The sequence below is a fragment of the Oreochromis niloticus genome, linkage group LG6, assembly GCF_001858045.2.
Source record: "Oreochromis niloticus isolate F11D_XX linkage group LG6, O_niloticus_UMD_NMBU, whole genome shotgun sequence".
Taxonomy (NCBI): domain Eukaryota; kingdom Metazoa; phylum Chordata; class Actinopteri; order Cichliformes; family Cichlidae; genus Oreochromis; species Oreochromis niloticus.
Genome location: NC_031971.2, coordinates 18,924,943 through 18,939,528, shown reverse-complemented (window position 1 = coordinate 18,939,528; position 14,586 = coordinate 18,924,943). Strand labels below are relative to the sequence as shown.

Below are 14,586 nucleotides of genomic sequence, written 5' to 3'. Positions count from 1 at the left end.
AGGTAAATGTATCTGTGCAACCAGAAGTTTCTCAATGCAGCTTGCTAACCAAGCTAGCTAGGCTGATCCAGTAACAGCTCTCCACCGTCACATCTGATTCTGGAAAAAAAACACATCTGGCAAAAACAAGATGAGAAAGGCCACAACACTAAACAGCCAACAACTCTGGCTTCAACAACCACAGTTCAGAAATCAATGGGTGACCTGTCACCGTGGCTACGCCCATCTGTTACCCATCTGTCTACGTTAACAACTTTTCAAAGAGCCCTTACCGGCGTTGGGGCGGTATGCTGCTCTGCTGTGGTGAGAATAGGGCGCAGCAGACTGCTGGACTTCCGCCACAGCCCTCCTCTCTTGCTCCCACATCTCCACTTCAGACTCGGTGGTTCGGGAACCCACATCAGATACGTCTCCCTCCTCGCCTTCAGTGCTGTTCCTGTAAGGTCGCCGCTGCCAGTTCTGGATAGCCTGTTTACGAAGACCCCAGTTTCTCGAGCCGCATCCGGGTGAGCGTTCGTAACCCCCCTCACTCAACCGGCACTGCATGTGATAGTACTGAGCTTCAGGGCAGTCCTCCATGGGATGCATCTCAACGCTATCACTGTCGTAACCTCCAGAGCCCTGTGAGACAGACTTGATCCTCCCTGATGCTCTGCAGAAAAAAATAGAAGGGAGGGTAATCTACATGAGTTTGTTTTTATTGAATTGTCTAACATATAGATAGATGACCCATCTTACATCTAATAACAAGACATACTGTGGTAATAATTTTGAACAAATACAAACATAATAATTCGCATACATATAGCAGATATTATAGAAAATAGCTTTGCTGGCTTTCATGCAGAGACCTAATTATCAATACCACTGTGTCAAAAATGAAGCTAGAGACCAACTGGTCCAAAAGTAACAAATCCCAACTAACAGTGCTTGTAAAAACAGCTTACGTTTCAGATCATCAGACAAATGTAAAGAACCCAGAACTAAAGAAGTACAGTCCTCACTTGACTCAGTTAAGGTCAGAGTTCACGATTTAACAATAAGAAAGAGACTGGGCAAAAATGGCATCTATTGACCAAAATGTCCAGCTATCAGGTCACACCCTGAAGCTCAAGAAACACTTGGGTTATGAAGCAGGACAATGATCCAAAACATACCAACAGGTTCTGGAGCAGCCTCGTCGAAGTTTGGACCTAAATCTGATTGAGATGCTTTGGTATGACCTGAAACAGGCCGCTCATGTGCAAAAATCCTCCACTGTGGCTGAATTACAACAGTTCTGCAAAGAAGAGTGGGCCAAAATTCCTCCACAGCCGTGTGAAAGACTCATTGCCAGTTATCACAAACCCTTGATTGCAGTTCTTGCTGCCAAAGATGGCACAGCCAGTTATTAGGTTTAGAAAGCAATGGCTTTTTCAGACAGGTAGGCTTGGATAGCCTTTATTTCCCTAAATAAATGAAATCACAATCTAAAAACTGGATTTTGCATTCATTCAGGTTATCTTTGTATAATATTAAACTTTGCATGTAAGTGTAACAAATATGCAAAACAACTAAGATACCATGACAGCATAAATAGTAAATAGTAGTTGAAACTGCGACCCTATTCAGGCCTTCCCCGTGCAGATACTAAATTTAACTCGACTGATTTAATGGCACATTCAAACATAGAATTGCTACACACAAAAGTCTCAAATACACAAAAGACTTCATTGTTGTAGCTTCTTTAAATTCATTAGCTACACGTTCATGTTCTTCTGATCAGTAAAGGCCTCAGGGCATTGCTAACAAAGACTAATATCCTCAGAGGTCCACTGAAGACAACATCAGTGCTGCCATAGAGTATGACAGAACGGCTAGGCTAGTGTCACCAACGAGGAAGCGCCGCACTTCAGGTTACTTATTGTCAAATCAGGGTAAATTTTGTGAATACGAGCTAATACAGTCCTTAAAATAACCTCCCAGCCAACTCAAGCAATAAGCAGTTACAGTTATCAGCCTTTCAAAAGTAGGACAATTTTCTTCTTCTCTCTTTCTTCGATTCTCAGTGCTTCTTTTTCTCAGCATAACAAGGAGAGCAAAAACATCTCCATGCATCATTTTAGGAATAAAAGTGTAAAAATAAATAATAAAATAATAAATAATAAAAGAGAATCACAGGTAATACAGCGGATGGCACTAACTAGAAATTCCAAGTCAGGATCCACCATAGTAGAAATGCATAAAATGCCACAAACATCAATTTATATTCTGTAAAATGAAAACGATGATCTCAGTTTATCGTTTAAACAACAAAACTGGGACAAACCTGGGCTACACTGCAGTCTAACAAGCTGTCTGTAAAGCTGCAACATCATCAACATGACAGACTGCACTCATGTTTTGCCAGTATTAAAATCTATAAATACCTATAATGTGAAATGAATATATATATATATATATATGTTAAGAGACTATGAGTAAGAATTGGTAATTTCAGAGTCCACATAGCATCAAACAGTAAATAATAAACAGCTCAACAAGCAGCTCCCTTCTGTCTCATCTTACAAAAATAACTAACAAGTAAATCAATATGAGAAGACTTGCACCAAGAACGTGAGACCGTTACATCTGTACAGTGTACAGTTATAACAGGTTCTCTTCGATGACACTACATACAAAAAACAGCAGTTAAAGTAGATAAATAACAGAGTGGGAACTCTGCATACATGGTGGTAAAGAGCTACATAATACTGCAGCAGCAGTCGTGACAGCTGCGTCCACCGACCTGAGGATGAAAACTGCAGCAAGACTAAACACAGTCAACCTCTTAGCTGCAACTCCTCCAGCTCACTGACAGACAGTGGTCCCACTGGTAGAGATACTGGTACATGGTAACACAGTTAACACTATGAATGCTGCCAGTAGTATCACAGACTCCAATGAGTTCTTTAATGCCACTGCAACAGCGAATGAGAAGTACAAGATCAGGGTGAAAGAACTATCCAGACTAAAGTCTCTCAAGAAAGCCCAGAGAGACTTTAGTTGCTAACAGAGGTGGACAGAGAAGTGCAAGAAGATACCCATCAGTGAGTCCCAGACAGACAGAAGCCAAGAGTATTAATACTGTATCCTCTAAATCGAGACAACAGGACACATGAATGAGTCAGCCAGAGCTGAGACTGAGCAAAAGTGAAAAGACACAACATCAATGCTAAGAGCCTGGTGGGCCTCGAAGTAGATGCCAAAAACACAAAGACAGACATTCAGCAGACTGACTGGTTAACACAGGGCAAAACACTCCTGATGGTCAAGGATTCGTAAACGGGTAAAACACTAGGGAATTTCTAGCTCCTGAGCAGAGTAGACAAATAAGCAAAGCTCAGAAGGACGCCAAGAAGAGAATATGGTGAAAGCATTTCTAATTGGTTGACTGTTGAATACAAGTGCCAAAAGCACAGAGCTTGACACTAGATCTGGCTAACAGGTCACTGATAACCTTCCTGACCAAGTGACCTGGACAGTGCAGAGAAAGCTCTGTGACAATTACAGGTGTTAGACAAGTTTACTTCAAAACTGACCCATAATCTCCCAAAGGCAGCACCATTTATGGTTGCAAACAAGCAAACCTGATGGGGGTGGGGGTGACCTTTACTAATAACACAGGCACTGTTTCTTACTTCTAAGCTGACAAAGAGTGTAAGCATGTTTGTTTTTATGCATCCTCAAGAAACCCAAAGTGTGCCAAGAAAATATCCTCCACACTATCACAAAACCAGCTGCCTGAAAAACTGATGCAGGTAAGGACGAATCCATGCTTTAGATGTTTGCAGCACATTCAGATCCTACCATCCAAATAAGACTCATCAGACCAATCAACATTTTTCCAATCTTCATGCTTCGTCCTGTAACTTCATCTTCATCACAATACATCAAGGTTTGAAGTGTTGTGTATTCAGAGATGCACCTAAAAGTAGATGGGTTGTAGCAAAGCAGTCTGGCCATTCTCCTCTAACCTCGCATCAATAACTGAACTGAAGTGACAAGAACTGATGCTTACTGGATGTTTTCCCTCAAACCATTAGCTGTAATCCCAAGAGATAGCTGTGTGGGAAAAACACAGCAGATCAGCAGTTTCTGAAATACTCAGACCAGCCCGTCTCGTACCAACAACGATGTCATGCCCAAAGCCACTTAAGTCACCTGTTTTCTGGTTAGTTTGAGCTTCAGGAGACTGTCTTCACCATATCTACATGCCTAATGCACCGAGTTGCTTCTGTATGATCGGCTGATTAGGTGTGTGTCATGGCTGCCGTTTTCAGGTAACTTCCCATGTTTGAGTCCTGCGTTTGGGTCCTACATGCTCCCACACAGCCGAACTTTGACAGTATGTGATAATGTGTAGTTGAACAATGTACCCAATAAAGTGACCACTGTTTCTGTTTCTGCAATATTTCTGTTGAAAAAATCCTGAATTACATTCAGCAACATCTGAAAGGCATTTCAGCGAAATTCAGGAAAATAAAATGTACCTGAGTCACATCGATGGGTGTATTTTTTCAGAAATTTCAAGGTTATTCTTGATGTTATGCAATAGGAAGCAAAACCCATGAAAGTTGATTCATGAGGTTGCACAATTTTTTGTGTAAACTTTTGCAAACTGATGATTGGTATCCTTTGCTTTTTCACTCTGGATTGACGCTTGTGCAGCAATGTCTATTTAAACAGTAAAATAGTGACCAGTGACTTTGGACTGCCAACTTTTTATTGTATGTCTTTAGTAAATCTTGATTATAAGTTTTAATGGGAGTTTGAAGTTGTCCAAATTGAGTAACTTTGCCTGTAAAATGGTCTGAATACAATCTTTATCCTTAAACAGCTATTAATAACCGAAGGCAGAAGGCTTACACAGTTGTTCTCGGGCGTCTGTGCGTGTGTCGTGCCATCACTTATTTAATGGGGAAGGCCTGACAGGCTCTGCGTGACGTCAGAGAAGGGAACACATTCACGCACCAACTGGGGATGACAGTTGGGTCGGTACATGATGGCACGCCATGTGTTTGAAATCTCCAGTGGAGACCCAGAAATACTTCAGTCACACCTCGTGTAGTGAGACGTCTGACCTGCGCCTCAGCGCTGCCACTGACTGAGAGCATCTGTGACATTTGGTTTGGATAGATTCAATTTTAAGTCAGGTTTCAACACTATAGATTTGATGTTCACATTAGTAGTTGGCGACTACTGTGCTCACAAATTTGCACATTAGGAATCTGGATTAAACAGTCTTCTCTCAATATTTAAAAAAATAAATTCACATTCGCTAAGTTGAGGCTTTGCAAACACATGATCACTGACCACATGACATTAACTTGTCGGCCATTTTGGACACGTGACTATCGTGGTGACAATACAGGATCCAGTGAATAAGGCCCCAGTCATACAAGCCTACAGACTGCACCGCCACCATCTGGTAAATAGTAGTCATCACGGAAAACTGAATATTTCCCAACCTGTTATGAGTCATTGCTGGAGGTTGGTGGCAGCGACTGGGAACATGATCGCTAAAGTCCTAGTCACAGAGGCCTACAGTCAGTGACTCCATGGCAACCAGCAGGTAAAAACACATATTCCCCCAAAACCTCTTCGTGATTGCTCCAGTTGCTAGCACATTGCTGCAGTCTTGTTTGAACGGATGTGTCGGCTTTTTGGAGACCATTTGCTTTCAACTTAAAAGCTGTGCCATTTGAAACCTCTGAGACACATCTTTTGCTTTGAGGCCAAACCTTCTACATGTCCAGCTTGCGTTGCACTTTCTTAAACTCTACTGATGCTTGGCTAATGTGAAAAAGTACAGGTTTATATTGGAATATGCTAGCAAGGTTTGGGATTTAGCACCATCTTTGCAAACAATTTCCAGTTTCCATAACAACCAGTGGTTGTATAACGTCCAATGTGGCAGACACATAAGAAGCAATGTGAGTCCTGAAAAATCAGCTGTTTAGTTTAAAAACAACAATATCATGGAATACTGAAAAATGAATTGCCATGAAATCTGTTACAGATTGTTTGGTCTAATTAGAAGGAAAAAATATATATAAAGTTGATGACCTACATAATCATTTACTGCTTTACTTTGAAATCTCTGAACTGGTAACTAGTTCCTCTCTTTGTTTCTATTTTCCCGCCAATTAGTCACCCAGTATTTATAGAGCCCTCCTTCCTTCCGTCCTCTGCTAAACTGTCTCAGCATTTTGCAGAGCTGTCCAGTATTTTCTGTGACTTTGTGATTCTATTGTGTATGACATCCTGCTAGTTTCTCGACCACAGTTTCTCTGTCTCTTGCCTGCCCCTTCTGTCAAGTGTTAGCTTCTTGAACGTGTGCATGACCCAAGTTTTGAACACTGAAATGAGTTAAGGTCTTTAACCTGCCTCGGAGGCTAGACAAGATAACAAATACTAACTTTTGAAAAAGTGTACCAGACAGATGTTTAGAAATCTTGCTTAATTTTTTTTAAATTAAATTGTTGAATTTTAAGAAGACAATTGTTGTTTTAAAAGAAAGCTTTGTACCATTTTAGGAGTTACTGTGTGCACCTGACTTTAAAGTAAACTCCTTCATGTCTATAACCTGATGTTATGTATCATGTGAGTATAAGAGATATATGTACTACAGTAATCTTTGGATTTCATATATAAACAAAAAAAACCCAGAAAAAAACAAAAGAAGTCACAAAAATATTAACATACTATTGTTTTTTCAAACAATATTATGACAATTGCTGGGGATAGAAGTATTTATACACAATACTGACAATGTTGAACCTCAAAAGGAGAGGACCAGCAAGCACAGCAGACTGCTGTTAAAAGCTCTGGGAGTCCATTTCCAAGTAACTGACAGATTGTGTTTCACTACATGAGCTCTGAGCAGGTACAAAAGATGAAGTGAACTAAAAGCATTTAAAAGCCAACTATAAAATCTCCACCTAGACCGAAAAAACGCTCCCAAAAACAACCGTAAAATATGCACATTTCAGAGCTGCCTAATTATCTGGTGCGAGACATATAATAGTAATTATAACAAATTAAATAAGACAATTAAAAGCATGGATCATTGCCATTTTACTCAGCAGTAAAAGTACCATTAAACGAGAGACTACAAGACCCCAAGACCATGATATAGTATTTGCTGAGCTGTGGTTCCTGTTGTGACGTCACTGATTTTCTTTCTTTATTGTTCTAATGTTTATATTTCTATTTCCTCGTCTTTGTCTTCATCTGTTTTTGTCCACTTCCTGTTTTATTTCAGTAAATGACTTTTCCTTGCATCTATCTGGTTACTTGAATTCACTGTTTGAATTTTTATTTTTCATTTAGGAAGGTTTCTGAGTGAAGTGACCTGGAAGTGGCAGCCATTGAGTTTTTCCAAACACAAAGGAAAGGAGCGCCACTGATTCCTTTATTAGCTCTTTTAGCAGAGGATGCACTGGACCATCCTTTCTGAAAGCAGAGAAGATCATTTTAACTAATCATTTATAGTGATGCACCACCTGAGTAATGTCTATTGTTGTGTTGCGAGCCTTTAAAATTATTATAAAATCATTTGTTATTTCGGGTCAGCTGTGAGTCATAAGTGATGGATGGTGGGGAATTTTACTTCAGCCATAGAAATCATAAATAAGAAGTACCATTAATTTAAACCAAAAACATGGCATATCAGATAAATGAGAGAAAGGGAAAAAATGTGTTTTTGATAAAAGGGCAAACTCTTAAGTTTGTGTGGTCCTGAGGATTAAGGCTCGGGTGGAGCGCAGGATTTATACAGAGAATAAACATCTGGACATCTGACATCTGTGTGTAACACTGTGTAGAAGAACACAAGACATTATTTACCATCAGAACCCGAGCGGTCAGTATGTTAATGAAAATGCATTTAGTGAAAGTGCACATTGCTGTTTTTTGAAGTTTTTTCCCCCAGCAGTCACATATTGTAACATTCGGGGGGTCAAACAACGAAGGCTTGCTTTTTGGCAGTATTGCCTGCCTCAGCATCCTGCTTTTGCATCCTGATTCCAATGTACATCAACATTTGTTGCATAAAGCTCTTCATGGTACAATGGTACTATGAATGGATAACTCATGGTGGGAGGTCTCACTATGTGTCGAATGTACAGCAGTGTGTTGCTGACCCACCCTGTGCTGGGGGAGGAACGTCGCTCTGACACTTGGTACATTCCCCTCGTGCTCCCAGAGATGCTCGAGTTTCTCTGGAGAGAGAGAGAAAGACAAAGAAAACAAAGAGTCGGATCAAACGTGTTATTAAGAAAATGTCCTGTTTCCCCATCATTCTCAAACATTATTTTACAGGCTGATCTTTTTTTTATGATAGAGAAATGCGAGCATACATATTTTACCAAAATACAACAAGACATTTAACTGAAGGATAAGATACTGTATGTATTACTAACAAACAGCTGTCGCACTAAATTAGAACTGCTACAAAAATAAAATGAGTACAGAAGCCTGCTTAAAAAAAAAATCCCACTGGAAGTGGAATGAAATCACAGAAAATGAAACTGCAGCCTATTTTGCAGTTATCTGGGGAAGGTTTTCTAAACGTATCTCAAACAGGCTGATTTTTGTCAAACAGAATACAATCTTGACTAGAATGAATAACAAAAGTGGTTTTCTGATTAAAGGTAATTGTGTGTGATTCAGTGATGTGTTTTCATCACATTTCATTTTCTTGATTTGAGATGTTACTGTACCGTACACACGAGCACGGCATCTGAACAGGATCATTGTCGTGAATAGGTGTGAGTGTAACATGATCATTTGTCTGTATCAGCCACACGACAGACTGGTAACCTGTCCAGGGTGTAACCCACCTTTTGCCACATGACAGCTGGCAGAAGCTCCTGCAGCCCTGAATTGGATAACCCAAAGAAAATGGATGGAAAGTAGTCAAAATATCTTTTTCTAGAGCAAAATGCTGGATGGACCTGACTGACTGAGCAATCAATACTTCTATCCATCGACTGTATTCACTGCAGAGAGAACCCTGCAATCTAAAATATTTGGTTGCAGCTCTGAGAGCAGGTTTTTAAAATCTATTTGCTTGTAAGTGTGCAATCTGACTCTCTGTGTTTGCCAGCGCAAAATCTTCCTTGCCGCTCTTTCACACCGTGCTCAAAGCTGCATGTGCACTGAAGTGTGCGTGTTAGAAGCCATGCCAGGTGGAACTCTGTGTACCAAACCGGCGACGTGCCACAGAGGGAAAATGTGCACAAACACAGACAGTCTCCCTCCCTCTCTTTTTCTCTGCTTCACTCACACAGCTTGTTTGTGGGCCACTGCCAGTGAAAATGGACCGTGGAGGAAACAGGCGAGCATCATCCGTGCCTTTCATTCCTGGACAGACTGCAGTGAAGGCAGAGCAGGAGCACATCTCCAAGAAATGGTTTTAATGAAATGCATTCATTGGGAGGTATAACTCAATTTGGGTGACTTAAATTCGAGCCAAACGTCAGCATTTGTCTATTTCTACCTCTTCTGCTCTCTGTTACAAACCCAAAACACAATAAAGAATCACAGTCAGATTAAAGCTGCTGTATATTCCTCTCATTCTCTGTGAAAATTATATTACAGTCAGCCTGGAAAGAACAACAGAGTGAGCAGATAAACCATCCCTTCTCTCACCACCAGTCCTAAAATACCCCTGTCACTCTAAAACCTGTCTCCTAGGAAGATGAGGGCGACCTTCCTCAGGCCATATAGAGAGGTGGAGACATCGCTGGGCTTCCCTTGACAGTATAACAAGGTGCCAACCAGTTAGTGCCTCCACACTTGTACTTGTCATGCTGATTATTCATAGTCCTACAGTGCACAAGCATGGAGACAAGAAACTGACTAAATGTAGGTAGTTTCAGGTCATTCACAGGTCACATGGTTCTCTAATATTTCAAACCACAACAACAATCACCTTGAGATACTTTATATTGTAAGTTAAAGATCCTACAATAATACAGAGAAAACCCCAAATGTCAAACAACGTTTTATGAGCAACCGCATGGCGAAAATGTGAAAACTCTCCTTTAACAGGAAGGAAGGAACCTCTGCCAAAAGCACTTAGCTTAGTGCAGATTTAGGGATTTTTTATTTGTTCACGCTAAAGTACAAGAAGGAAGGCAACCTCCTTGCAACTAGTAAATAAAAAATAAATATATAAATATCAGTGGTTTTGCATTTGGTAACTGATTGCAAGTAGTTGCAGCTACCAGCTGGTCACCAAGTGTTTAAATGTGCAACAGTATCATTCAGTTTCCATCATGAGGCGACTGCACATTTCACCTGATGGGAGGCAACCATTCTCCAAACAATCACAGTCCAATTCAGACTGACTGAACTCTCAGACAGATTGGATAACCAACTGGTTTGCAAGCAACTGCCATGTAATTTATAAACAAATTCAAACTGCCGGCACACTTCAACCAGTCTGAGTCAGTCTGCACTGACGAACGCAACACATCTGCAGCACGTCTCCTTGTAACAGGGGCCTGCACTGGTTATATTCTGGTTATGTTCCTATGTGAAACCGAGGTTGTTGATTTCCTGTTTTAATTTTGCAGTTAAATCGCCGTCCTGCAGTAACTATGTCACCATCTGAGCAGGAATTTCTGTGTGTATGAGGCTCTGGGTGAACTCTAAATGTGAGCAGTTAATGTGAATTTCTGTCATCTGTTGCAACAGATTTGCAACAGACAACAGCAGACTTGCAATTTTTACCATTTTATGACAGTTAATCGCCCATTAACCACACACAGACTCCATGCCAATGCCAACTTCACCTCAATCAATCGCAAACTGATTGCAGACAGGCTCTTGCAAAAAAAAGTCACTTTGAAAATGGAAACTGACTGCGAGCACTGCTGGTCCCCGTCTTTAAAGGAACAAGATCGCAAGTTCGTTGCAACTATTGCAATAATTGTGGTTATGGCACAGTCTCCAATCAGTGTTTTCCCTACAGTGTGACTATAGCAGGCTTTTTGTCTGGTAAGTTGATAGTGGTTTATGGTGTTAATGTTTTTATAACCTCTTCTGAGACTGTTGTGTTCCTTGATACCTGCTGGATTTGTCAGTGTTAGAAAGGTTTGTGATCTACGATAACTACAGCAGAAGAGGTTGAAGAGAAATACTTGTTTTCTGCTGTTCTGTCTGACATGAACTCGGATGAATGAAATGTGCATTAGTGCATTCTTATCCTCATCATGCTCGTGGGCTGCATAAAATGTTACCAAGAGCCACACTTTAAAAGCCCTGACCTTAGAAAGAAGGATCACTCTGAATCAATACATTCGCTCTTCTGAATCATCACCTTTGTCTGCCCTGATGCCCTGAAAGGTTCACTCGATGGTTTGAGGATGAAAATGAGGTGAATCATATGCTACAGCCAGATCTCAACCCAACTGAAGAGCTACTGGAGAATTTGGACCGATTGGTCAGATAACATCCAATAATGGAATATCATTTGGAAAACATGTGGCCACAGTGGCCCAACTCCTTAGTAAAACACTTTATTTTGAAGATTTGTCTATAATTGGTCACCTGACTATAAAGCGATAACCCGAGGACGCCGACATCATCTGTGCACTCGGAGACGGTAATCTTAGGACACGATTCCTCTCAGGCAGCTCTGCACCACATCACATCTGATTAAAAATCATGCTGAAATCTTGAGCGAGAGCAAGAACTGTTTCCATGGCAGCATACACATTAGTGCATTGTGAAACAGGTGACCTCTTTTTTTTTTTCCATAAGTGTCGTACAATAATTTGAATACGTGACATTAAGAACAGACTCTGTGTGCTTTTATAGCTTTTTTTAATCATTGTGTAATACGGCAAAACAAAAGGAGCAAGGAGGCATGGTTCAAGCACCGAGCCTGGAGATGAAGAGCTGCATTCCAGTTTTCTTTTTCATGGGAGCACACTTTCTGATCAGGATGTACCGAGCTGCACAGCTTCACTGTTTCAACAGCTTTGATGCTGAATGCTGTAGCAACTGTAAAACTGTACCTACTGTATACCTACTGTAATAAATCCCTTGATGAAGGAGCATCACATTGATGAGTGTCATGAGTATAAAATAAAATGCTTTGTATATTATCAGTTCAATATATACAGCTAGGCTTGCCCACATATCTTTGAAGAAAGGAATTTGTTTTATCCATTTTATTTTAATTTAAAGCACTTTGGTTATAAATGTGCAATATTAATAAACTGCACTTGCATATATAGAGCACATGGATATTAACAAAATCAAATCTATAGAAAACATAATCTCTTGTACAACGATATTAGGACTCACTTTATATCCAAACAATACAACCTTAAATAAAAACATCTGCACAGACTAATTAAAGTCTACAAGACGATACCAAATGACTTAAAAGGCATCAAACAAATGTTCACAATGCACTTTCACGCTCTCGTGTTCCACTAACAAACCCAAAGCCTAAAATCTGAGCTGAAACACAAACAAACTTGCTATGAAGTGATTCCATTTTCAATTTTTGCAGTAAGGCACTGCAAACATATGCTGTGTATTTACATACGAGCAAAGTGGTGACATTTATCAATGTCAGTGGGTAAGTTTTATCTGTTGTGTCACATGAATTTTGCACTAATTGTTTCAGAAGGAGTGATAAAGAACTCATTTTTGTTCATTTATTTTAGAGCCTGACTGACCGATGCAGGATTTTTAACAATGTTATTTAGTGATTTTATAAATACGGGGGGAAAAAATATGGGGATTCTAAATATGACTAAACATAGTTTGCATCCAAATATCACGTCACGTTTGACCTCTGATCTCACTTTTAATTTTCACATCTGTCTTTCTTACAAGTTGACAGTAAAACGTGTTAGATATTTATAAGCGAGTATTGCCAAAGGAAAGAGACTGAGCTGTCTAGTTATCTAGAAATATCCTGTAGTATAATATGATATACTATACACAGGTTGTTCATGTCCAGTTATTTACAAATCAATACCTATTTCCATGATCTACTCCTACATAAAGTTTACAATACTATTAAAATATAATGCAGTACTATTCCCTTAAAGGTAAATACTGCCCAGAGAGTGACGTGCCGGCAGAGGTTTGTCTTGTTTTGTTTCTCAGGGGTAATAACTGCTCCGAATAAGCAAACCGAATAAAAATATCAGAATTTGTTGCATCACTAATTCAGAATTATATCTTATTTAATTTCAACTGCTCATATGTGAAAAACAGGCAGCGACTACCCTTCAGTTCAGTAAAACGCAGCAGACTTGCTGTCTCAGGCATCTTGAAGTCTATTACCGGTTCGAGCTGTGGTGCATTACAGAGGCATAAATCAATACAATCTATGCTTATGTACTTTTCATCAGCAACAAGCTGCTCTGTTAATGACTGCCAGAATGCTGCAAGTGGAGTTTCCTGCAGTTTAAGGAGTCTTTAAGAGTCTCTGGAAGTGAAAACAGTCACTACTAAGTGTTACTGAAACATTACTTATTTGCAATAAAACTAAGAATGTTACTTACTTTTGCCAGTTAAAATATTATGCCAGTTTAAATGTGCTACAAAATTACATAGAAAAAGTTCATAGGAAAATGAACCGACAAAATCAGTGTGATAAGGAGCAGTTAAATACTTAAAAACCAATTTGTACAGCAGGTGTCGTTACGTATGGCAGAAAATATGTTATATATTATATGCACTATATATATTTTTTATTTTGACAGGAACTCTCACACGTTTCATAGCGTGAACCTACAGCAATGTGTATTCAAAGATCCTAACCTGGCGTCCGTTGCCCTTCGAGGCCTGCAGGCTGCAGCGTCCCAGGCTGCCGTTCGGCGTGGTGCCACAGCTGCTGATGATCTGCAGCTGTTTTTCGGCCCGGTCGGCTCGGTCCAGAAGCTCCTCAATGAACTGCTGCAAGCGTACCTTAGCGTTGGCTTCACGGGCCGCCGTCTCCTGAAGGAACTGGTCAATCTGGGCGACCTCCCTGTGGGCACAAGGGGAAGAAGTGTGAACCTTTCCTTCTTGCTGGAAGCTAGGATTCTTAAAATATGATATTTGGAAGGCTGTGGGGTAAATTACAGATCTGCTAAACCTCCTTCATGGCAGAAACATTCATGTCCTGATGACATTTTTGCGTACACAAGTTTATTAATGCATATGGGTACGGATTCTGCCTTCAAAAGCCTCTCTCACGCATCCACCAGCTGTACTGCCCTTTTCTGAAAACAGACACCGAGGGTTGATGACACAGATAAATAAACAATACAACCAAAAAAGCAGAGAGTAGGGGGTGAGAGAGCAGCTGGATACTTGCACTGCAAACACAGCAGGGCAAATTCCTGTCATTTCAAGGGACAGCGTGTGACCCAGACAGCCCTGGTCTTAATTTCAGGGCAGTTTAATAGTCTCAGATGCATTTTGCATTCAATTATAGTTGCACTAGTTTCTGTAATAGCTTCCTCTGTTGGCACCATATGTGTGTGAGGGGAGTAGGAACCGGTAGAAGAGAAGACAGCTTAATGAAATCAATGACAACTTGTTAGC

At 40.3% G+C, this 14,586-nt stretch overlaps 1 protein-coding gene across 3 annotated transcripts in view; it reads right to left on the bottom strand.

The window, feature by feature from the left end:
• fbxo41 (F-box protein 41) overlaps window positions 1-14,586 on the bottom strand; it is a 63,554-nt gene that overhangs the window by 11,985 nt on the left and 36,983 nt on the right. For all 3 annotated transcript variants that reach the window (XM_003452283.3, XM_019359965.2, XM_019359964.2), the window contains exons 4-6: window positions 13,819-14,026; window positions 8,170-8,243; window positions 273-652 (exon numbers count right to left, since the gene is read on the bottom strand). In XM_003452283.3, the coding sequence (XP_003452331.1) occupies window positions 273-652; window positions 8,170-8,243; window positions 13,819-14,026 (662 nt within the window). The remainder of the gene's footprint in view (window positions 1-272; window positions 653-8,169; window positions 8,244-13,818; window positions 14,027-14,586) is intronic.